This window comes from Tetranychus urticae, chromosome 3 (assembly GCF_039701765.1).
Source record: "Tetranychus urticae isolate SD_2017Ah chromosome 3, NJAU_TeUrti_SD_1.0, whole genome shotgun sequence".
NCBI lineage: Eukaryota > Metazoa > Arthropoda > Arachnida > Trombidiformes > Tetranychidae > Tetranychus > Tetranychus urticae.
The window spans coordinates 11,585,309-11,611,172 of record NC_142960.1 but is presented as its reverse complement, the minus strand read 5'-3'; the positions used below and the strand labels follow the sequence as shown (position 1 = coordinate 11,611,172).

Sequence of the window (25,864 nt, the reverse complement as noted above, 5' to 3'; positions counted from 1 at the left end):
ACTTAATTCGGATTTTGTGATGAAATAATAGATACCAGAAAACATTTCTTTTATACTTATCATGTCGATAAAAGTAAAATCTCTATCATTGAATAAACAAGAATTCTTAAATTTGGCATAAAATCGATCAAATTTGATTTTTTCTTCTTCGGAAGGCATTTGTAATTTTGCAAATTCTTGGGTAGCCTGGTTGAGTAATATTTTGAGTGTTTTGCTTTCTGCTGGAGACAACGCCATGTTCAACACGTCTTGTGTAAAGTTCCCATTAACAATATGTGAGAATTTGCAATTCTCTTAGAAAAACAAAGGCTTGTATTCGTTTGGATTTAATTCTTTAGTCACGGCTCGGGTTTTCGCTTTCCACATTTCTTGACAAAATGGTTCGTGCATTGCAGAAACATAGCCCAACGCCAGCCTAAATGTTGTTAAATCATCGCTTGTGTTTGTAACGCTATGCTTAAAATCAGCATAGTGAACATAATTTCGGAACATTTTTGTTGTGTCGTTGCTCCACAAAACTGTATGCGGTTCATCTGAAAGCTCAACAAGTTTAAATATTTCGTCTTTATCTCCACTAAATGGATATTTTATAGTTGGCGTATTTTGCCATTCATATCGATCCAAGTTAGGATTGAAGCATAAAGACAATTTTCTAACCCTCGATTTGTTAGCTGGTCTTTTAATAAGACGAACTTTGAGTCTCTTTTTTACATTTTCAGGCTTGATAGGGATGCAAAGTTGTTCCTGGTTCTCGGTTATTATTAAAAATTGATTTATTAAGTTTACCTTTGTCAAGAAAATATCGAATTGGTTGATTGTCATCATCATCAATTAACCCATTGAATTTTTCTTCATCATTATTATCATCCTCATCAGTTTCGCTGTCATTATTTTCATCGACCTGATCCAAATTAGCTGTGAGAGCATCTATGAAAGAAGAACCCGTATTCATAGGTTCATCGTCATTGTCTTCGTTCGAGTCATTACACTCGGTATCAGAATTATTTTCTTCAGTGTTGCTATTTTTCTTTTGTAATTTTTTTAATTTTTCAAAAGCTCGTTTTCTCTTTTTGGAAAGTTTACTGATGGATTCTCCTGTATATTTTTGGTTTTCTTCTAATTTAAAATCGTAAATGTCGTATTCTGTTGGTGGTGTATCGAACACCGATGAATTCTGCAAATTATCGGTTTCGATTGCTACTGATTTAATGATAGTTTCTAAAACACCAATAGACGGTTGCTTACTTTGCAAATTGTTGCTGGTGGTATCCGTTTGAATTGGAGTTTCTGACGGTTCGCTGTTAGCTGGGGTTGACATTGTGTTTCCTTTATCAGTATCACAGTAATCCATTTGAACCAAGGGTGATTCTGGAACCGGTTCGACTAGAGTTGTTAACTTTTTATTTTGATTGATCGGTGGTGTTGTTTTTTTACAAAAATTTCAAATGAATTCGATTTTTTCATTTTCATTCGAAAAATATTGTTGATCCAGAGTCAGTCTAAAACGGAATAAATTTTCTTTTATTTGGTCGTCTCCGGCAGGATTTCGATTGTAAACTGCTTGCAGAATATCCTTTCTTTTAGATCCAAACGATAACAAAGCTGTTGTTCCATTATTTTGTAGTACTTCCAAATTGTGGACTGGAATATTGTTTTTAGTTAAAGGATATGTACCGGTTACCATCGAATAAACTAATTCTGGAAGCGCATCAGGATCATCTTGTATTACAGGGCTCGAATCATCTGGGTCAAAAATTGTTTGAAAATCCGAGTCAGGGCTGGCAAAGTCGTCATCATAAGGCCCATTATAATTTAACAAAAATCGAATATTTTCAACTAGTCAAATTTAATGTAAAATTATATGAGCAACTCAGGGCACATGAGACTTAAAATTCAACCGAAATTATAATTTGATGACCTATGATCTAACCTATGATAATTTTTTGAAATAAAAAAGTTAGTTTGGGATATAAGCTAGGACCAACGAATGCAATAACATGCTGGTGAAGAGTAAATTCAAGATGACATTTATTGTGTTGTAAAAGTCTTGTTCTGCTTCTTCCTATTTAATCTAATCCAACTTAATATATGTCAGTCAAGGTTAATACGTTCATTTGATGACATTAAAACATTGTAACATTCACAATTGTACCTCATTGTTTGTCTTTTAATCGCATTGTCTTGCATTATAGTTGTAATGTCCTTAAAGCCTTTTCCTTTCACCTCCCTGTTGTTTCATCTTGTAACATGTTTATTGTATAGTTGAAATTGAACAGACTGGAAACAAAATTGACATTTCATTAGTAAGACGAGGATAAACATTTCAAACCCTGTAAATGTAACTTCATCAACAGAATTTGTTTTTGTTCTTGCTGTTGGTCTTGTTGACAAATGGCAACAATGAAAAGTTAATCAGTCATTATTCAGCCAACTTTGAGCTTGAATAGAAAATTACAGCTAAATTATTCGTAGAAAAAGGAATCATTCTCATTTCATCAAATCATTCCATGTTGATATTAATTTACCATCAACTTTTCATTCTTTTTCCACTCATCATGCTTATCCTCCAACAGCTCTACCTTTCACTCATTTAGCAGCAATTCTGTTAATCTTTTCTTCTCGTCTTCAGACTTCGCTCAATTTTCGATTCTCTCATTTCCACATTTAGTTCTTTCATATTTGTCAGAATTTCACAAATTTTGACAAGTTGCTCTCTAATTGCCTATGAAATGAAACTTCTCATTCCACATGGTGTTATCTCTTTTGACATTTCCATCATAATTTGTGGTTATTAAATTTACGCTTGATTATATGAGCAGCCAGAAATTTGCTTTACAATCAATAGATAACATGATTATGTCTATCATCAGGAAAACTTTTCTGATCAAATTCAAACAGATATAACAAGGAGTATAAAATACATTCGTATAAATTATAGCGATTCCCTGCATTGAAAATTTCTCATGATTATCGCTCATTTCTGATAAAAAATTTATTCATTTACTTCAATAAAGGAGTCAAAATCTCGAAAATTTTCATCAGTTTAATCCTGAAGCTGACATGGATTAATTTATTGGATTTTCAAGATAATGACCATGTTTCAAGTTACTTTGGATTTGAAAAGAAATGCCTAAGCCTGAAGAGGAAAAACAGACTTTTATGATTTTACTTGAAATAAGTTTTCCCTTTACACTCCCTGGAGTTCAAGTTACGAATTGATGTTACGAGTTAATGTACTTGGATGTATTGAACTTGGAAGGAAAAGAAATTTCAAAGTCCAAATTGTTATCCAATATTTTATAATACCTTATTCTTAAGCCAATTTAAATGAAAAATTCAGAAACTTTCAAGATTACCATTCAATTGAATGGTCAAGAGTATAAGATCATTATAAAGTGCTTGAGCTGCTTTCAAGTGACTTTTATTTCAATATAGCAGACTCATTGCATGCTTGGATTATGTAGACATTGATGATGTTGGAAAATTTTCTTATAGTTTCCATCCAAGGTTTAGATCGCCATAAAATCAGAAACTGAACTGAAATCGATTCATGGCACAACCCTTGTTAGCAAAACAGCTTATCAAATATTCGTTTATTTTTGAGCGAATCTTTCATTCGTCATTTTTTCCATTTTACATTTTCTAAATCAAAAAGTTCTTTTTCATTACTGAAATTTCAATTCTCTTGCGAATATTTGCAAGTGTAATGTGATGAAAAAGATGCTGATACAATTGAACTTTTCATCAAATCTGGTAGAAACACGAACAAATCAATTTTATCTCGAAAATGAAAAATGGTGAAAAATGAATTTTCACAGGATTTCTTTTCAGAACATTAACACTGAAAAAACAATGAAATACTCATTGATAGAATGATTTTTTTGGAACATATTTTGTAACTGCGAGTTCAAGTACAATTAAAACCTCTTTTTAGATTTTCCTTTTTTCTCTGTAACTCTTTTTATCCCATCCAATAAATTATCAACAATCAGAAGGAAAATAATCAAGATGAAAAGGAAGTTATTGCAAGTTATAAATACGATTCTTGTTGAGTTTTCTGCTTTTATTTCCTCTCTTTGTTCAACTTCAATCAAGGATAAAAGATATTTAGTAAGTTGGAATTGATCAGTAAAGTAGAATCAAGTATGATCATGATAAACTTTCAATAACAACGTTAATCATAATAGTCTCAGATTAATAATATCAATGGCTAACAAAAGATACTTATAATGAGAGTAAACGAAAAAGAAGGCATGTGAAGATGAAGAAATGAAGAAGAAGCTGGTCAAGCATCAGCAAAATGAATCAATTCATGGATAACTTTCGCCATGAGTAAGAATAAACTGTTACTTCACATTTATAACCTTATTCGATGGATAGATCTTTGAGCAATTTTCACCTGTAAAAGTGTTGCAACAAAATGATTCTATTGGAGAGATCCCCTGATGGTGCATTAAATTGATCCAAGTTTGTTAAAAAACCAATAAGACAGCAGTCCAATCACTTCAACTAAAGTCTTTGTTTCTCGAAAAGATGAAAATTTTCCAAGCTTCGATTTTAAATTGAGAAAACTCTTGATAGAACTTTTTGATTTTTGTGCCCAACTTTGCTACCACACATAATGACATAGTGGTAAACAATAAGATGCGATTAAACCCATATTTTGGAGTAAAAATGTTGAGATGATAATCAATACAAAAAAAATAGTATGGAAATAAGTTCTTCAACAGACTTAAATTGAATAATTGATCATCTGTCTATCTTTGTGTTTTTGAATTAATGTTGAATACGGACATTCAGAAAATTGAGGATAGAAATTCAGAAAGTTGTGCCTTTAAGAGTGGCATTCTGATTTTGAATCACGGTACCAGTTTTTGCGTCAACGCAAATAATCAGACAATAGTTAAAGTCCTAGTTAAAGTCAATCATGTTTATTCAACTGATGTTTCAAATCATCTGTCGGTTAAAAAAATAAACGCTGATGAAATTCAAATCTATAAAAAAGTCTTTGCATTTTCAAATTTTTCAAAGTGGATCTATTGGTCTATTATAACCTACTAAAAACGTATGGACAAGTTCCTACAGGATTAGAAGCCAGGAATTGGTTGGTTGATGCAAACGATATCAATGGCTGGAAACAAAACAGGGACTGTTCCGAAAAGCGGCCGGCAGATGTAAAACAATAAATCTTACCGTTGACGCAAATCAAATTATGTAATGATAGTAATTTGCGTCAATAAGACGCTGTTAGATTTTAGTTAAGAGATTTTCTTTAATGTCAATTGATAAGTTAAACATATATAAATCAAGATTTATTCTGTAAAGAAAGTCCAGTCTCTTCTTAGACTTGTTCAAGAAAAGTTAAACTCATTGTCTGAGTTTAGCCCCATCATAATTGTATTAAAACAGTTTAAATAATAGTTAAAGTGCATTCGACATAACCAACTCAACGTTCTCCGTTACTAAATATCATTCTTCTTACCATACCACAGGTTAACAAACAGATTTTGCCACCTGTGAATTATTAGAAAGTGAAATGGAAAATTCAAAATTTCACTTCATTATGCCTGGATTATGTACAACACCTAAAATTCATCTTTGGGAAGTTCATAGTTGTGTCCAAGTCAATAATGCAGTTGTAAATCAAGCACAAGTCGAAATAGTTAATGAAAACTTTTACATCTATTGCAGAGGTAATAATATCACTCTATTTAAAATCAATAACACATGTCCAGATCAAATTCTGAAAATTTCTAGATCCATCAATTTTACCTTAGCAAATCAACCTTATGCGGTATCTTCTGTTTCTACCTACCATACTGAACCAATATCACCTTGTACTATTTGATAAACCTGCAAATTATGCCCTACGAACCTTATCAACTAGATTTGACACCAATTAACGTGAAATATCTAGAAAGTCTAATTAAACAACAACAAAATCTTCCAGTTCAATCACAAAGTTAGCTTGAAATTCTTAAGGAATATGCAATTCCACTAACTTTCGGATTTTTGGTCTTTCTAATCATCATCTTTATAATTCAACAAGTTATCACAGTTGTCCTGACCAGGAAAATACCTGTTATTGTCTCAGTTATTGATCAGAAACCACAACTTTATCGAAAGAATCAAATAAAGGAAAAACTGAAGATCAGAACAAAGAAGATCAAAACACGGCGACAACCATTAAAAGAAATTCCCCTTAGTTCTTTATATTAATTCATATTTCTCTTTACTTATATTTTCTTTTTTAGCTTCCATCCTCTAGACAGTTGTTAGACCAGCCTACAAAATATCATAGACCGGCCCAACCTCTACAATGTTTATCATTTTCCGTATGGTTATATTTCTTATTCCTATCAAATGAAAGCTGGACATTCTTCAAGTCTGATGGTACACCCAAGGACAACTGTTTAACCTGGACTACCTTACAAAAACAGGTGGAAATTTTGATTTAATAAAAATCGTGTATTATTCGAAAAAAGAAGTAATAAAAAATTGCAGTTTTAAAATTTAATTTCAAAATGTTAAAGTACATTTATTTCTTGTTTTTACTCTCACGTTTCGCGGCTATCCGTCCAGATGGATTACCAATTCGACGGTCAACGTCAGTAATGAAGACAACTGTCCCAGCACAAGCAGGTTCACAAGAACCGACTTTGCAAATATGACCAGGAGCTCCAGGCTCCCGACAACTTTTTTTATGTCTGTATTGATTCCGTTTCGAAGTGTATCGGCCAGGACACCATCTACATCGATAACTGTCGTCAAACTGTGGGCGTAGCTGTTCTGGATCCTCGGCGTCCACGAGCTGCTCCCAATCACCACCCAATCCCTCTTCACACGGCTCTGTGTCATCCGTTATGTTGTCAGTGTGGACGAAACATTCTCGCCACCTGACTCTACTCCGGCGATTAGCGTCGATCTTTGCGCCAAGATATCCCTTACCCGTTACCTTTTCGTGTTCAAACCATCCCGTGAGTGGGACACGCTCTTTTTTTACCTTCTCCGTTGGATCATCATTATCACCACCTCCTCTGTTGTTGAACACCGACTTACACGGAGCCTTCGTCAACTCCAAACGTTAACGAAGCTATTGTTCTATCAATTTTTAGTAGCTCTAAAGTATCAAATGAAATCTTATTTTTAATTAATGGATACTTGCCAGTCACCAATGCATAAACCAATTCCGCAAGCGCATGATAAAGTTGTATCGCAGGACTCGAGTCGGCTATAATTTCAAAAAATGTTTCAATTGCCGGGCTAGGGCTGGTAAGGTCGTCATCAAAATACTCATCTCCACCATAGTTGTCAAAAAGTTGGTCGATGTCTTGTTTTGTTATGTTGGTGTCATTCTTTGAAAAAGATCCATGGTTTTCCGAACCAACATTTGGAATAGTTGAAATCTGATTATCCAAAATATCATTGGTTTGAATTACAAGTGAAGTTGAAACAGAACTAGGACTTTCCATACCAGGATTTGGCACCATTGAAACAGAATCACAAGCAATATTCTCTTTAGAACCATTGGTTTCAATTGAAACTAAAGTTGGAACAGAATTAGAGCTTTCCGTACCAGGATTTGATACAGTCGAAGCATTAGAACCCCAAGCAACAAGTTTATCATAATGGTTGAAAACTGCAAGATGGGGCTCTCTAAGAGCAGCAATGTTAAAACCATGATCGGCCATAATTAACTTTAACTGTATTTAATTATGGTTTAAATGAAAATCGCGAAAGTGTATATATACCAGTTTTTTTTTCCCTGTGGAAGCTCTCTTTACATCTCACTTAATCTGTGATACAGGTTGGATCATTCTCAACCTAGTTCCAACTGAATATTTTGTATTGAAATAAACGATTTACTCAAGAGCTTGCTAAGGATAACGTTGAAAGAAAAGTTAATTAAGTGATAATTGTATTAAAAGTTCTGATCACAAATCTATGTTATCCATGAATGCTACGAACATACGAACTAATTGATTAGAACTGGTTCTGTTTATTTTGCACTTTTTTGTTTAGCTCGAGGTTATCGATGCAGAAACAAATGAATTGCAATTGTGTCATACAAAATTAACATCTTCAAGCACAGACAACAGAGATTCTTCTTTTTCCTAGTTTTTTGTACCAATTTCGATGAAATCAAAAGCTGATTAAATTTTAAATTTAATTTAGATGATGGAAGGCAACAAAAGAGTAAAGAAAGTTGAAAAGTATCATCCTATTCATTGAAAAGCAACGATTGAAATTTCGTGTAAAAATAGTTCATTGGAACGTTGATTAAATTGTGAATTTGAAAAGTTGAATTTCTCCAGATTATGAGGTGTTTTCTTTTGATGAAAGTTTAATCGAAGTTCATTATTCAGACATTGCAAGTTGAAAAACGTTTACTTGAAAAAGAACTGCAATTGTCTGTGGAAATGTTTTCTTCCAGTTGATTTCATTTGTCGAGTTGAGTCTATTCTGTTTTTGTTCACTTTCACATTATTCAGTTTCATCTTGAAAATAAAATTTACTTTTACCCTTTAGAAATGAGAAACATAAGCAGTAAAGAAAATTATTTACTCAATCTTTTCATGAAATGAGATGGATTTTAATGAGGAAATAAAGTAAAATAATGTATCAGAAAATACAAAACATGAAATAATGAAAGCCAAGTCTTGATACAAAAGAATCAAAAGAAATTAAAAAGTATTCACAGAAAATGGGAAATAAAATTCTTTCAAATAGAACAATGATTTATTTTTAGAACGCTAAAATAAGACACCAAATGTTTCCCTGAAAATCAATCAGCTTGATACACATGTGCTTTAGCAAAACTCATGCAACTTTCATTCGAAATTCAAACCAACATTCAATTTCCAAAGTTCGAAAATCGCCAAAATTCTCTTCAAACAGACTTTATCATATTAGTTCTTAGAATCATCTTTACAACTAAACATCTCACAACTCAAATGATGAAATGAAATTGATGAAAAGTCTGTACATTTAATCAATGTAAATGAACGGAAAGAAGACAATTTGAATTGAATAATTTACAGAAAGTTTGTTCAAATTGATTCAGAAGCTTATTAAATTTTGATAAATAGAAAATTCAAATTTCTATTTATAATTTGCATTTACAATGGTTTATAAGTTTAATCGACTTGCTATCATCTTGGTAATACGCAATATTGGAAACATTTACCTGAAAAGTCTAGAATTTCATTATTCTTTTTCTTTCACCATTGCATGATACTCATCAAATATGAAATCCTTGGCAACTCTGTTTCATTTTTAGAACTGTTAGATAGTTTGTTGAATCGGTCGTTAATTTAGTAAATCTGATTCTCTTGTAATAATTAAATTTAATGAACAAATGGCACGCAAGGTTTGTTCATTGGGAAACATGAGAAAGATTAACTTTTCTTGTTCTGGATTCATTTCATTAATAAAAAAGTAAATTGGTCAAAAAATGTATTCTAATGAGATTTGATAGACAAAGATTTCATCAAAATGAAAAGGCAACAAAACTTTCATCAAATATTACTGTTGCTAATGATAGACATCAGATGAATACATGAAATGTGCCAATATTGTTTCGAATTTTGTCTAGTCTTTTAATAATTTTTGTACTTTTTCGCCATTGTTAGAGTAAAGAATCGAGATGGAAAGTGATGATATTAACTAGATGAAGAATGTGATAAAGAAGATGAAAGAATCTAAAAAAGTAATAAGAAAAGTTTCTTCTTCTTCTTTTCCATTATAGTTGATCAACAATATCATTTAGCGTTATTTGCATTACACAAATTGTGATAAATGTTGCCTACCATTGTGTCACATTGTCATTGCAATATTAATATAAGTAAAATCGGTTCAATTTAAATTGATGAGTTTTTTGTGGGTAAAAATGAAGGAAAAGCAAATTTACACTTTTTAATGATATTTCAACAATATTGAAATGAAAAGTTTCAATTTGATCTTTTTCTTCTAGTCAAACGTGATCATGAGCAAAGATGAAAAGGTTTGTAAAACGTTCAATTTTGATGCAAAGATCAATGAGAATTGTGTTTTTGAGAGAAAATTTTCAAAAACTTTGCAAAAGGAAAATTATTTCTTCGTTGAAATGAATTCTTTTCATACCTCATCGGTGATTGCATAGTATGATTTGAGAGACGGAGTTGACCCAAAAGTATCCAGTTCGCTGAAGTTTAAGGGTAAATTTGTTTCATTAAACAAAAGTTTATAAGTCAATTTGCAACGATTTCAAAAGTTAGGAAGAAAAATTGAATTGAATAAATTCCAATATTGAACGATGAGATAGACAACTTTTCGTGAAATCCATTTGTTCAACAGAAGAGGTAAACACTGAAAGTTGCAACTTGTTTCAAAATAAACTTGGAATAATTGATAATCCAAAAATCATGATTAGCACTTCATTAATCAATACTTTTGCGCTCTTTACCAATCAATCGAAATGTTGGTTCGTCCAAAAATGAATGCAAAGTTGGTTGGCATTTGGAGAAAACGTTTCAATGTTTTTTTCAATCAAATATTTCGACAGTGTGATCTTGAATAAGATAGTCTACGAAAAAATGAGACTTTCATCTGACGAATTCGCATGAGCTGAGATGAACTTTTCATTGAGACAATTGGTGGTTTGCTCAGCAAATCTAGTGACATCTTGTATTTACTCTTGAAACTACTGATATAAACTTCAGACTCTATTCATGAAATCTCAACAGAGAGCGCTCATGGTTGTAGTCAGTGTTTGCATGATGCAACTGAACAAGCATGAGTAAACAAAATTTGGAAAACATTGAAGCGCAAAAAGATTTTCATTGGAAAATGAAAATTTCCCTTTTCTGTTTTCAGCCAAACTTGAACAACATTTTTGTATAAGATTAATCTTTACCATTGATCATTTCACCTTTGGAATAACTAAATACTTGATTAGTTAATTGGATGAATCTTGGCTCTACTCTGTTGTCTTGACAATTTAAATTGACTTGCTAATTGGGTTGAGTAAAGAATTAAAATTTAATTAAAAATATTTCGAGCTTGAAATTGGCTTGCTTTAAAGATTTAAAGAGTCGGATAAAGACGTGAAAAAAAGGATGAATGGGAATGATGAATAGAGAAGCGTATCAAAGTTTATCAACCAAATTAACTCGATTTGCTAATTAAAATGTTTTTCTGTGCAATTTAGAGTTGCTCATTGTTACCAAACAATTGTCAACAGTTGAAGACTAAACGAATGCCCAGATTGAAAATTCATGGTGTTGATTCAATACAATTGCAGTGCGATCGAATGCTTTTTTACAGAAATTTTTAAAGCCTCGAAATGGTGAACCATGAAGGTAAAGAAAAGGGAAAAAAATGAAACTTTAGTCTTTACCTTTGTACGACCAAGAAGTAAAGCATCCATCTCAGTTTGTGGAGTTGGTTGGACAGATTCAATCTCTTTACTGGACATTTTTATCGTTTAGTTTGTCTTTTTGTGTCAAAATATTTCACATTAATGGTTAAACATTGAAATATTCAAAAGTTTTATTTCAATAGACGATGATCCAGGTAATGTGAATTTCCATGGAAAATGTAATAAACTGAATTCGTTTCCATTTCATTGGTGAAACTGCAAGAGAATAGAGAAAAGAATCAATCAATATGCTTGGATTGTTCCAGGTAACGCAAACATTCAGTTTTCATCATTTCTCAAGTCATTGCCAGTTATTATCATTTCAATGTTGAAACAATCTTTTCATGAAAAATTGAAAATTTTTTCATTCCATTGATGATGAAGTGATTGAATTGCAACTGATTCAATTGATCATTGGAAAGGCAATGTGTTGCCTTAACCTGGATAAACTCAACAAGTATTCTTGTCAAGTTCAATTATGCATTTGAATCAAATTTTTCATTCCCTGATTTCGCTGGAAATATTCCCGAAAGAAAATGTAATTATTAAGTGAAGAGCGAGATAATTATTTACAATTTATTTTCAAGTCTCCAAAGGCTCAGCATGTTTGCCTAATCTATTCAGTATTATTGTTATTATTAGTTGAAATGTTGTTGATGGTGAAAGGGAAGAACGGAAAAACGATTTATTCAGATTAAATGAAGTTTTCTGTCTCTCTTCTTTCTTTTATCTCATGAGAATATTCAATTTTGTTTTTACGATTCTCTCTTTAATCATTTTCCAGGAATGGCAATTTAGCCCAGTTTTGTTTCGCTCTTCTCACCACTGATTTGTAATCTTGCACTTATTTAAAGTCAAACATCTCATCTCATGAGATTTGTGAATCTTGATGAATTATTGGTTTTGCTTGTTGACATGGTGTCCGAGTTTCTTTCCTTTCCAACCTTAAATCATAAATTGAGTTTTGTTTGTCCATTAATTGTTACTGATCATGTAATTAGTGATCTTTTGTAACTTATACCAGACATTTGGTGCATTAATCACTTGAATGTTTCCATTAGCAGTTTGAGAAGGCAAACTAAATCAAAGAATGTATCAATTAACAAAGTAACAATTGTTACGAATTTCTTTTTCTTTTCTTTGACTTATAATTACTGACCAACGTAACGGTCATTAGATAATGTAAACATGTAAAAATGACTGGGAGTGAAAAGTTTTGTAAATAAATTATTTTCATTCTTTTCTTGCAACTATTTTCAAATTTTAAATTCAACTGTAAAGGTTAACCTTTGAAAAATTTTGCAAATTCGGTCAATAAATCTTATAAGTGAAAGAAATTGCTTCTTCATAAACTTTTCATACTTTACTTCAATTATTCAACTGAATTTTTGTCCTTATTGAGTTTTCTAATGTAATTGCTCAGGTTCTCTTAACTGTCTAAAGTGCTTTCGAAAAATTTTCACTTTGCGTTTCGAGCCACTCATTGGATTAATACATTGTATCAGCAAGTTAATGATCAATAGAATGTTGCATTACTATTCATGATAATCGATCTATTGCCATCTGTTCAAACATGTGTCGAGTATTGGAATCTTGCAATTTGATAAATTGTTTCATTTAGTCAGAGTTGGTTTTTTGTGCAGCAAATGAAAATTAAATTGAACTGCTATTCTCCTTCAATTATAAACGAACATTAAATTGAAAACCATTGAAGTCGATATGAAGTTGATAGCAAACTGACCATTATGAACTTATCAGAAGAAGCACGGTTTGGAGATAATGTCTAGCCAGAAAGCATCATTAAGAATTTCAGTGAAAAATTATTTTCTATTTTCTGTGATGAGCAAAGATAAGAATGATGACAATAATGTTGGTGTACAACAGTGAGATGGGAAAAAGTAAATGAATTGAAGAGTAAAAAACTAGAGTTGGTAAAGTTTACTCAAGAATCTCTTTTTGAAGAGAAACAATTACCATGAATCCTCATGAAATCACCTCAACAGTCAACTTTGGTTCACAGTTTTGGACACTTTTTCATTTCTCTCTCACTCATTTTCTGTTGCTCTTCAATTTCGTCTCACAACTTCCAACTTGGATTACATGCAGTTGTTTTTTTACAGCTCAAGCTAACATTCCAACTCATGCTATCTTTCATCTTTGCTTTTATTTCTTGTTAGCTTCATGTCTACTTAACAATCCTCATCATCCTCATCCTCATCCAATTTTTCCACCTTTATCCCTTCCATATGCTCGCTGTCTCGATATTTACTTTGCTTTTCACTTCCACTTTGTACTTTTTACTCTTTTATCTGATCATTCAGAATTGCTCTTTACTCGTCTTTTTTTTACTTTGAAAAACAATCCTGTCCAACCTTGACTGGTATTTATGTTGGGAAGACAGCGAAAAGCAAAGGATAACAATGATAATGATGATGATAATAATGACGAGAAGAAGTAGAAAGGCTAAGGATAAGGATAACAATGATCATGCTGTTGATTCTAATGCACTGGCATGTTTTGTTGAGGGTATAAAGAATCAATAGTCGAGTAGGAATAGAAAAAATTAAGCGTCTCATTTCAATGATAATCTGAGTTTGACAATATTAAAGGTTCAAAAGGGATCTGAATTCATCATCATCATCATCAACATTGCATCTTTACTCTTTACTCAACTTGAATGAATAAAGTGAGAGTAGGAAAAAAATGAGAGGAAAATAACAATTTTCCAGATTATTTCGTGATCAAAAACAGTCAATAATCTTGCTTCCTATTACAATCTCCTGTTTTTATGTGATTATGATTCTGAGATTCACTGTTATCATCATTTCCATCATCAACAGTAGCAAAACTAACAACATGATAATATGTGAAGGTGAAAATGCAATGAAAAATGAGACGCTCTTTTCATTCTTACAAGAGGAAGATAAAATATTAATAACTTTTGCATTATTTTACTCAATCATTTTTAGTTGCATTCAATTCAATTTAAACTTTATCTCCGCTACTCGTCTTTATTTCAAAGATTATCTGATGAATGGAAAGAACAAAGAGAAACAAAGTGAATCAAAAGAATGGAGCAAAAAAAATGTTTGAATACAATGTAATTTTTCGTCTTTTACTTCTTGATATTGAAATTTATCAGCTTTCAAAATGAATAAAATTTGTTGCAACAATATTTTACAGATGAATTCAGAAGTCAACTTGGATGGAATTGAAAAAAGTCTTAAAATGCACAGAGAAAAAAAAAAGTTTATCCTTATGCTAAAATCCTTCAACATCAGTTGTAGAGTCGAAAATTGGATTTGATTAAATGTAAATCAGTCAACCTTGAGCATTATTATTGGCATGAAATCTCAAGAAATTTTATTTTCCTCTTCAATTCCCATTATCTTATCAATTTGAAAAAAGGAGAAGGAAATATTTCTTATTGAATCGGTGATTCTTGAAAATTTTGCTTCAAAGTTCATTTTAATTAATATTCAACATTTTCGAATCTTTTGCATTCAATTTATTTATTCAAAGGCTTTCCAAATGAAAGTTGATCTACAAATGAGAGAAATTAAAGTGAGCAAACTTTTGCAAATCAGATTCTAGTGAGCAGTGTAAAAGTCAATCTATTGTTTGAATGGATTGATGCAAAGTACTGCCAATTCTGTGGAAAATCATGCCGATGAATTTAATGATGATAAACTTTCCAAGTCTAAATATATGTTGTTTAAACGTAAATGGACGAAAGAAATGAGAATCAAAAGGATGAATTATCTATTAATATTATTTGTGCCTAATATTTACTTGCTAAGCAAATACAGATTCATATTTGCTATTTTTTGTTCATTAATTTTATTTTTCCCATTCTCAGTGTTTATCATTTTTTACTCTCATGAACCTTAATGTAATTTATTACAAGTCATTTTGTGGGTGGTTTTCATGGAGAAAAGGTGAGCGTAAAGAACAGAATGAATTTCTTTTATTCTCTTTGACATGCTAGGTTAATTAATGTTAGTGGTAACCTTATATGTAACATCATAGAGGAGAAAGAGTTAAGATGCTTGATCAGCTGTAAGAGAAATGAATCAACTTCAAGTTGTCGAATGAATTTACTTTTTTCGATGATTTCAAAGTGTGTGGCATTCACTATTTTTCTATTGACGAAGGGTGGCAGCAAGCATATTGAAATTTTGAAAAGTGAAATCTTAAGCATTGATTATATGAATAATTATCATCATTTATATATTATATTATTATATTATTTTTTATATGGAGTAAATCGAGTTTTTATTGAGAATTATATCAAAAGACTGATCTACGAATGACTTTTTTGTATCTAGTTTTTGTCTACAAGTCTACAAATTGAAACTCTGAAACTTTTTGATTTGATAAAATCATTTGTAATTTACTCCAAATAGATTCCGTGAAAAATTGAAAAAATTGCTAAAACAGTGTTTTTTGTTCCATATAATGAAATTCCAAGCTTTTATTCAATTGCTTGATTCAATATGGATCCGGTCTGCTAAATTTGTTTCTGCAAAATTGGAATTGTGTCAGACCTGAAGTTTCACAACAACTTGCCATCTTAAATTTCAAAAACAATTTTGTTGAATTGTATTCTATTGTGACTTGTTGGATGTTGCAAGCATGGCACCAGGGCTAAAACTGATATTAAAACTGTAATATTTCAAGGTTATTTAGTTTCATCAACGAAATGAAATCAGCAATATGATACTCATCACATTTTGCTCGAAAAATGTAAATAATGGAAGTTGATTGGAGTCTACTTGAAACTACTTGAATTACTCACAGATTTAATTCATTTAGCATGTTCTGTCACTGATGTACTTTCACCTTTTCCAGCACAGTTGTACTTGAATTATTGAATATTTTGCCAAAAGATTATCAACTTTTTTTGCCACTTTCATTCCACAAATGCATTGTTCAAGGCATAAAAAGAAAACGAGAAAAAATCGAACAAAGCAAATGAATTATATTCATTGGAAATGTTTTCACAATGCTTTTATACTTAGCTTATAAGCTTGCATTTTTTCTTGTTGAATTTTCCATCATGAAAAATAGAGCAAAAAGATCGTTTTTGAGCGAAAAAAACCTTTTTTTGCTAAATTTTCGTTTATATTCTCGAAACAGTTTAGAATCAATAAATTTACCAAAAAATAACCAACAAGTTTCTCGAGCAAAAAACTTCAAGTTTACCAACAAATGGTGCAATTTAGTGCTCGCTTGTTACCAATGCACAACTAAACAAGTTCAAGGTTTGAAATGTAATCTAGTTCATTAATTGAACACAAATTGGATGAGTTATCAATTGTTTAGTATCTAGTTGTATTGAGCTGAACTGAACATGAAAAGAGAAGAAAAACAGTTTTCTAATCTGTAGCAATGATAATAGACAATTTATCTTCCTTCTTTTCCTCACAAAGTGAAACATTATTTTTGTTGTGTAATTGATACTGGGACTGTATTAAAAAAAGATTGAAAGGAAAACAACAACAAGTGAAAACAAATAAAAATCGAAAAATAATTTCAGCTTTGGTAGAGTTTCAAATGTTATCACCCTGAACAAGATGGTTAAATCTACAAGTTGCAACAATATGCAGTGCAAATAAAGTAACCTCCATTTAATCATGGAGCCAAAAAGTAGAGGTAATAATGTAATAACAGATAATCCAGATGAAGAAGCGTAATTTAACTAATGGAGAGAGAAGCTCAAATGAGCAAGAATGGAAAAGAGGAAAACCGATTGGTAAGAAAGGCAAGAAGAAGAGTAAAAAAGTAAAAGAAAATGTTCATTTAATGTGAATGAGAAGAAGAAAAGTAATGACCAGAAATACTCTGAACAGGGTAAGAAGATGCGCTCATCATTGAAAGATTGTTGTTGATAATGATGATTGTCAATACATTACGACAGGCAAAAGTTTATTGAATGTTAATTGAATTTGTTGGTTTGCCATTGAAAATGAAAGAAAATGAAAAAGAGAGAAAAAGCGAAAAAAGGAAAAATTTTGTTTTCTAAAAAGTATTTCACATTTTGAAAGATGATGTGAATGATGGCAACCAAAATAGCATGCAATACAATTCCAATGAATAAAGTTATCGGAAATGAACAATTGAACTTGACAAGTGATGTGGTTCAATCAACTTTGGCAAACAAAGGCATGAATCGGATAAACATGTAAATGATAAACGAAACAAAAGAGAAAAAGAAAAAAGTTCAATTTTTTAATTATTCAAATAATTGCAACAGAACTTTTGAGAGATTAAATTCATTATTTGATTTTGGATGTTTTTTTCATGATACTTTTGAAATGATCATTTTGATAAATGAAACTCGAATTTACGTTTGTTCAGCTGAACGTAAAGTTAAATTGGATTTAGACTTTTGATTAACAAGTCGACTTTCATTTTCTTACTGAATCTCATGCTAATGACAATATTTTCTTTTCCATGATAATCGATGTTTTACTCTTCTTGCTTCCATCCTAAGCCTTTCAAAGCTTCAACCCTGAGCATGTTTTATTCATCCACACCAAATAGTGTAATGTAATTTATATCATGTAGTAATTGTCAACATTTTTTTTACCTTTTACTTGTTCGTCAATTATTACCAGAAATTGTTTAATCACAATGCCAATACATTATCAGAACGTCAACTTTGCCTTTCCTCTTGACAGTAACCATTATGAATAACATCGTTATTAATATTTTTATAGCCTTCAAACTCCCAATGGTTTCAACATTCTTCTTGCTACAACAAAGCTCATGTTTCAGTTTAAACATGATTATGTTTCAGCATCGTCTAATAGACTATTGAACGTCAATAACTGTAAGATGAACTGGCAACATTTAAATGAATGAAAAGTTTTAGTCGAGTTTCTGGAAAATAGTTTAAAACGAGTTTTGCAAGAGCCACAGGTTAGTTTTGAATGTTGAACCTTTTGAACAAATTGTCAACAAAATTTGAGTTTTTTTTCTTTTATAAATAAATTGAAACTAAATTGCAACCTCATGCAATCTTGTTTGGATACAATTTCATTTGGACTGCAAAAGACAAATGAGTGAATGTTGAAAGAAGCGGCAATTGAGTTTAAAAATAGATTGAAAACTTTTTCTCCTTTCATTTCATTATTTGTATTAATCAGGCAAAGTTAACAAATTGTCCAACTCTAAATACATGTAATTTATCTGTAATAGTTTCATTTTCATGGAAGAGGAGGAAATGTTTACTGTAGTCATTTAACTTGTATTGTTAAACAGATAAAGGAAAGATGATGAAAACCATTCATGGTGATATGAAAATAGCCTGAAACTTAATTTTCTCAACCATTTATATTCATCATTCTTGAATGAATCTTGATGAATCTTCTTTTACCCTTTTTTCACCTTTTTACTTTTCCTTTTTAGCAGTTCATCAGTCATTCAGATTAACATATTCAAGAGTAGAAATGGTAATACAAGGACGAGTGAGAAAAAATACTTATACTTGCTGCTTGAGCTTGGAGAAAAGATAAAGCAAGAAAAATCAAAAATCTTGTTTCATGTTGAATCACTTAATGAACTCTACTTGACTCATCATCATCTTTACGAAGAGACAATTGAAGATGAGAATTGTACAATTTCAAGATGAATCAACAGAGAGAAAGCTAAAGAGATAAACAATGAAACTATTTGCTTGTCCAATTATCCATCAAACAGTCAACGAATTTGGTTCAACGAATGTTTGCAAATGCAAAGAAGAAATACATTTTCGATTAAACCTTGTTCACCTTTTCACTCTTTGCATGCAAAGTAGCTCTCAAGATGATACTTGATTATCATGAAAGAATCTTGAAAAAGTGAAAAACAGAAAACTCAATTAGCATCATTAATATTTGTTTACATACATTTTAAGCTCTTCATTTAACCTTATTTAATGCTCGATTTTCATTCACACTTTTAATCTGATAATTTTTTCGTTGCGACAAAAGACAAAACAAAAGCTAAAGGAAAACACATTTAACAACATTTTCCTATTTTTCTTTGCTTCTCATGCAGAGCCAAGAAAAGTTGAAAACAAAATAAGACAAGAAATTATGATAAACATTTCTTTTGGTTGAGTTGCGAGTAATTGAATTTAAGGTTTAGTCAAAAAGGATGAACAGCTAAAAGAGCAAGAATGATCAACTTTTTCATTTTTTTTACTGTACAATATTCATCCATTTGAGCGTCACCATTAATGCCCATTATTGTTGCTTGTAGCGCAATGTAAGCATTTGGATATTGCAAGAACTCTGAGTGGGGGAAAAGGTTGACATTGAAAGTATCATGATGAACCAGGAGAAACAAATCTAATATTTAATGACAATAATTTCAAGTCGAGTAAATTTTAAATGAGTTTTGCATTAAAAATTGACTCGAGTTTAACTAAATCATCATTACTTTTTCTTCCAACTCTGCTTTTCTTCTGCAAATTTGTTTTATCCTCTTCATTCCACCTCCAAGCATTCTGTGTTCACTGGGAGTTGAACAGTTATGCGAATGAATCTATTTTGGTAATAATGATAACTTAATATTCACAGTAACCACAGAAGCAAGGAATGATGGGATTACATTATTGTCTACCAATTACAAGTTTCATTGAATGTTGAGATTGATTTTTCTGGTGAAATCATTAAATATCAATGCGAGATTAAAAGGAGAAAGAAACTGTTGAAAGTCAAATTGTTTCCAGTTCAAGTTTCAAATGCATTTTCAACAATTTTTCGAGAATAAAGATTTCTTTTAACTGAGTTTTGAGCAAAGCAAATTACTAAATTGATTCATCTCCACTTGATCATGATGAATGTCATGTTTACCGTTTTACTTCTTTTCTAAGATTTTTTATTATCATCCAATATTATGTCCATGGAATATCAATTAGAGACAATGTAATTGTTCTCATGGGATAACAAAGCATATTGGTCTTGTGCTTGGAGTTTGAATAGCAGTAAACTTATGGGAAAAGGAGAGTATTTAAGGTTACAGATGGAAATGCCAAGTCATCATGATGAACAGAACTCTCATGGAATGAGATGAAATAAGAGTATAAAAGACAGTTATAAACACTTTTATGACTGACAATGATTTCTATTTTGTTTTATTCTCCACTATTCTTTATTGAATACAACTTTATTTGGCTTAGCTTAACCTGAATTCAGCATTCAATTTAACCAATTGCTTCATGTGACTTGTGTAACAACTTGAGAAACAATCTGTAACCAGTCGAGTGAACCAAATGAAATGCTTGTCGATAGAGTTTGAAATTATATTTACCTGTGTTTGGAAGTAAAATGTTGCTTAATCCTTAATGGAAATAAATAGATGAACAAGACAAAGGTAACAATCCATTTTTGGGCATAAAAATGTCACTTTGAAATTCCTCTCGCAATGAAAGTTTCACATGATTATTTTTGTTCAAAATTTTAGACGATTTAAAGTAAGTTTTTAGATGAAAAAGTTGTGTTTATTACTAGATTTTCTTCAAAATTGACCAATTGTATTATTGGCATTTAGCAAAATTCGGAAGTTCTAAGTGTCGAAAACTCTTCTTTGTAAATAATTAAACTTTCCGTTCAACATGTGGTATTTTTTTATCGTTTGTTGAAATTGTTTTGATGAAAAAGGTTTGCACAAGTTTATTCGAGATTAATACAGAAGTGAATACAACAAATGAAATTCTGATCATTGATCGCATGATCAAGTTCACTTTAATTTAATGTTCTGGTCCTGACATCTGTTTGTTTGTATAGTAACTTGTAGAATCATGCTGATTTTCCATAAAGTATGACATTCATTGTCAATACTCTGAAACAATTTTAGTTTGCAGCTTTTTCGATAACCAATGAAAACCTAAAAATCTAACCCTAGTACACAATCTAACCCTAGCACATAATCTAACCCCTACTAGACATTATTATTGACAATATGAACAACATTAAAAACTAGAAAATGAAGGTCATTGCGAGCAAAACAAACTTTTAAATTTAAACTCGGAAAAACCCGAAACGTTATACAAACAGCTATGTTCAACCTTGATACAGTATGATGCGGAAGAGTTATCTAGCTTTCAAACTGCTTTTTTAATATGCAATTTATGCATCAAAATGTAAACAATTTAATTGATTTTGACGTATAACGAGAAGTGAAATTGAAACAACGTTGCAAACACATGCGATTAATACAGATATGCATACAATTTGACCATGGGATTTAGTATAAATGCCGATGAAGTTTTGATCAATTTCATATTCAATTTTTACATCCAATCAAGTTGATTTTATTAGTTTCGTGGTTCTCAAATCTCCAATACTTGTAAATTTGTATCAAGTTAAGATTCACTCTTTGTGATACTTTTCAGTCATTGATTATATACAACAAAAATTTTATAAAAAATCACGTATTGGTTTAACCTACTTATTGTTTGATTTGAATCGATTGGAACCTATTTTATTTTATTGATAGATGCCATTGCCAAGTGTTGACAATTCCGTTCGATTACACTATCATAAACTTATTTTCAAATGTCATCCGATGCGAAATAAGATTCGTTTTCTCTTTTGGTTTTTGGTAAGTTGTAATGGTTTTCTTTGCAACAATGAAATTAAACAGATAGATGATATCGTTAGAAAGCTTATTGGCAATAGGAGAGTGCATACAAGGAACATATGAGATTTATGTAAACTGGCAAAAGCAAGGAACAGTCTGCTGAAGCGCCCAATAACAGAAGAAGTCATCGAAGAATTGCTTTATCGTCTCCACATTTTTCATCACGAAATAGCTGACAAACTAAATTATTACATTTATTTTCTCTCATAATTTCTTAATCTTTGTTTTCATGTTTTTTTGTTATTATTGTTTTTATTATTGTTTTTTTTATTTATTTTTTCACATTAATATGTAATTTAATCATCATATTAATTCATTTTTTCAATTTTGCGTTTATTTTCATTAATTTTTTTTTCTCTAATCCTTTTTCTCCATTTTTTGCGTATACCAACAGTGTTTGTTTGGGATAGATTTTAGTCAGAAAGAAAGACTCAGAATGAACAAGTTTATTATTTATTTTCATTATAAGCCTCCAACAGTATTAAAACCCTTTAAAAACATGCTACTGAAAAATGCAAACTCGAAATCACCTTAAAAATCAATTGAAAAAAATCAAAAATAAAATCAGTTCGCAAAACCAAACTAAAAATCAATATGAAAAAGTCGAAACTAAAATCAATGTAAAAAACCAAACTTAAAATCAATTGAAGATAGTTCTAACTAAAATCAGTTCGAAAAACCAAACTTGCAGTCGAAATTAAACCGAAAGTAGAAATTAAAACCAAGTTTCTGACTTTAGTACTTGTAACCAAAATCGAATACTGATGACATTCAAAGTTAAAATAAATACAGAAAAGTCAAGGTAAAGATCAATCTAAAAGAAAAAATCAATGCTGAGAAGTCAAACTAACTAGAATCAGTTCGAAAATTCAAAGGGAAAATTCAAACTATAATCAATTCTAACTAAGAGAAATTAAAAAATTCAAAGTTAGAACCAATTGGAAATCTAAAGACAAAATTAATATGTAAGTTTCTAAAATAAATTCAAAGATCAATAGCTAGAATCAATACAAAAGCTAACCTTGATCGATTGAAAATTCAAAATCAATTTCAAATTAAGTACAAAAAATCATTTGCAAAAATGAATTCGAAAGTCAACTAAAATCAATTGCAAGACCAGGAAAAGGGCGACAAGTAGGAATGAGATAGTCAACCATATGTTTGATCCATTATGTTCTCCTTTCATGTGGGACTCTTTCATCGGTGAAACGCAATGTTTCGATACCATCATATGTAATTTTGGCCCAAGGGAAAATTCTTGGATAGATGCTGAGCCCTATTTCCAACTTATCCTCTATTTCATCTAAGTCTAATCTTTCAACACACTGGACTCGCCAAATACGGCTCTTATGCTTCACACCGACGACATGTTCTTTCAGCTCAACGAGGCTACCATATTCACCACCAGAGTAAACACATTCAAACATGCACCTATTCTTTTCCTTATCTTCTGCAATTTTCGCAAGCTGTTTTTCAAGCGTTTTGGCAGCATCATGTAATTTTTTTCTACTAACTCGCTGTCCTGGTTTAAACTGTTTCAAATTTTGCACACGCCCAGGTGTTACAATCGTCTTCTCCCACTCCATCAAAATTTCCAGACCTTTTCCATCATTTTCCATACACCAGTACTTAGTTTTGCAAGGCCAAGGTGACACACAGTTATCAGGCATCAGAGTAGTTTGAACGGATGGACCGGGCTCTTCTTCTACCTCTCCAGCAATTACATTCGAACCATGTCCAATTTCTTGTTGTTCTCCATCATTCTGACCTTGCTGCTGTTGACTGTCTACCTGCTCTGAATTTTCAGTCGAGGGATTTTGTTGGCCATCTTGGTTAGTGCCAGAGGAGGGGACAACAGGAATTGCATGAACTGAAAAAGAAAGAATGATTTTCGCCCAACTAAGACAATCAAATCATCAAGGATTCTAGTTAGTTTTACCTTGAGGAATAAGAGCAAGACAAAGGAAGGCCAGAAAAGATAAAAATAAACCAAACATGATTTTTTTAAATTCAAATTTGACGCCAAAGAAAAATAGTGAATTTGATAGCCAACAGATAGCACCGCTTCTGAACGAAAAAAACTTGCCGAGGGAGCTTTTAAGGGAGCTATGAAGGAAACTAAAAACCTGTTTGACAAAGAGAAACAATAAATTAGAGCATAGTAGAAGTAGTGTCAACTTACCTAAAGACCACACCGGAATCTCCTCTTCTTTCCCTTTATTTTCTTACCTTTTGAGTGTTTTGAACTCGTAAATAAGGCACAATGTAATTGAAAGACTAAAAAAGCTGCAAATTTCACGAGACTTAAAAGAGGAACTTTTACTTAACTGACCAACCAGCTGTTTTTCCATCAACACCCTCTGTTTCTGAAACTACACACAGCGCGTAAATCAAATACGTTCCTATGGAAAAACTTCAATTTCATTCCGTTGACCTTATTCCTAATCGGAGGACCGATTCTTGGTTTAGAAGTGGGGTGATGTGACGAAAATTATATCCTTCTCAGTTACTCAATCCCTCAGATCTTCCGTTCTCATCATTCTCTACTCCATATTTGAAGCATCCTGTCATTCATAATTATGTCTAACCTTGCATGGTGTCAACCTTAAAAGGATTGATGCCAGAATGTTACCCTTATTATTACTTAGTACATATATGTAAGCTGAATCAAGAGAGATCCTCATTATGAACTAGAATATCTAGATTACGCTACCAACTAAACCCCATGTTCCCTTGATTGTAACTTTAACTTTATTTGTAACCTTATCTTAATCCTCACATTAAACTTATACGTTATTAGAAGTTGTTTTGCTTTCTCCATAAAGTGGTAATCATTACGGTTCGTTCTTGGTTAATACAGTCTCCTTTTATTGTTACAATAGTGTAAAGCAACACAAAAGCTAACTAAGAACAATCAAAAATTGCAATTGAAATTGAAATTGATACAAAATCTCTGCAAAACTTTCAATTCAAAATTCATCCGAAAGACACAATCAAAATCAAAGTTTCATTTTGAATCAATTCAAAACTTGAATGCAAATCAAGCAAAAGTAAAATTCAAAACTAATTCAAAACAAGGTTAAGATAAATGAAAAAAATTTGCACGAAAACCAATACAAAAAGTTTCAAATGCATCAATACAAAAGAACAAAAGCAAGAATAACAAATTGCAAGTTTACTTTAAGTTTGAGTTTTAGTTCGGGCTAAGTAGAGCAAATAGAAAAGCTTAGAAATACAGACAAAGGCAGCGCGAGGCAAATCTGGTGATCCAAATTCCCAACGAAACCCTGAAAAGACACAAAAATGATGAACTGGAGACTATGAGAAATCTCACCACGGAGGCAAAGTAAAAGGATTGTAAGTTGAGCAAAGTTACTTTAAGGTAATACTAGTATGTAAGATGAAATTAACACATGAAAGGTATGAATTGAGAACTGAATTGGAATGCAAAATTGATTCAAAATCATTCAGTTTATATACTTCCGCGTTGAAGCCCGATTTGTTTTGAACATAAATTCGAATCAGCTTTACAAACAATGTTTCAATTTCAAAGGTCAATTTGACATATTTCATAGAATTAGCATCTAAATGCATCACCATCAACATCTTCGAGGGTAAACGCAAATAAACTTTTTCAAAATGAAAACAAAGATTAAGAAATTATGAGAGAAAATAAATGTAATAATTTAGTTTGTCAGCTATTTCGTGATGAAAAATGTGGAGACGATAAAGCAATTCTTCGATGACTTCTTCTGTTATTGGGCGCTTCAGCAGACTGTTCCTTGCTTTTGCCAGTTTACATAAATCTCATATGTTCCTTGTATGCACTCTCCT

At 31.4% G+C, this 25,864-nt stretch overlaps 1 protein-coding gene across 2 annotated transcripts in view; it reads right to left on the bottom strand.

The window, feature by feature from the left end:
* Positions 1-21,069, bottom strand: part of LOC107370409 (venom dipeptidyl peptidase 4) — a 51,687-nt gene extending 30,618 nt beyond the window's left edge. The window contains exons 1-2 of one of the 2 annotated variants that reach the window (XM_015938402.3): positions 20,699-21,069; positions 11,378-11,614 (exon numbers count right to left, since the gene is read on the bottom strand). In XM_015938402.3, coding sequence (XP_015793888.2) covers positions 11,378-11,455 — 78 coding nt within the window. In that variant the 5' untranslated portion in view covers positions 11,456-11,614; positions 20,699-21,069. Of the gene's footprint in view, positions 1-10,122; positions 10,594-11,377; positions 11,615-20,698 lie in introns of those variants that run through there. The other variant, XM_089269634.1, reaches the window with a different exon arrangement.
* Positions 21,070-25,864: the final 4,795 nt, after the last annotated feature.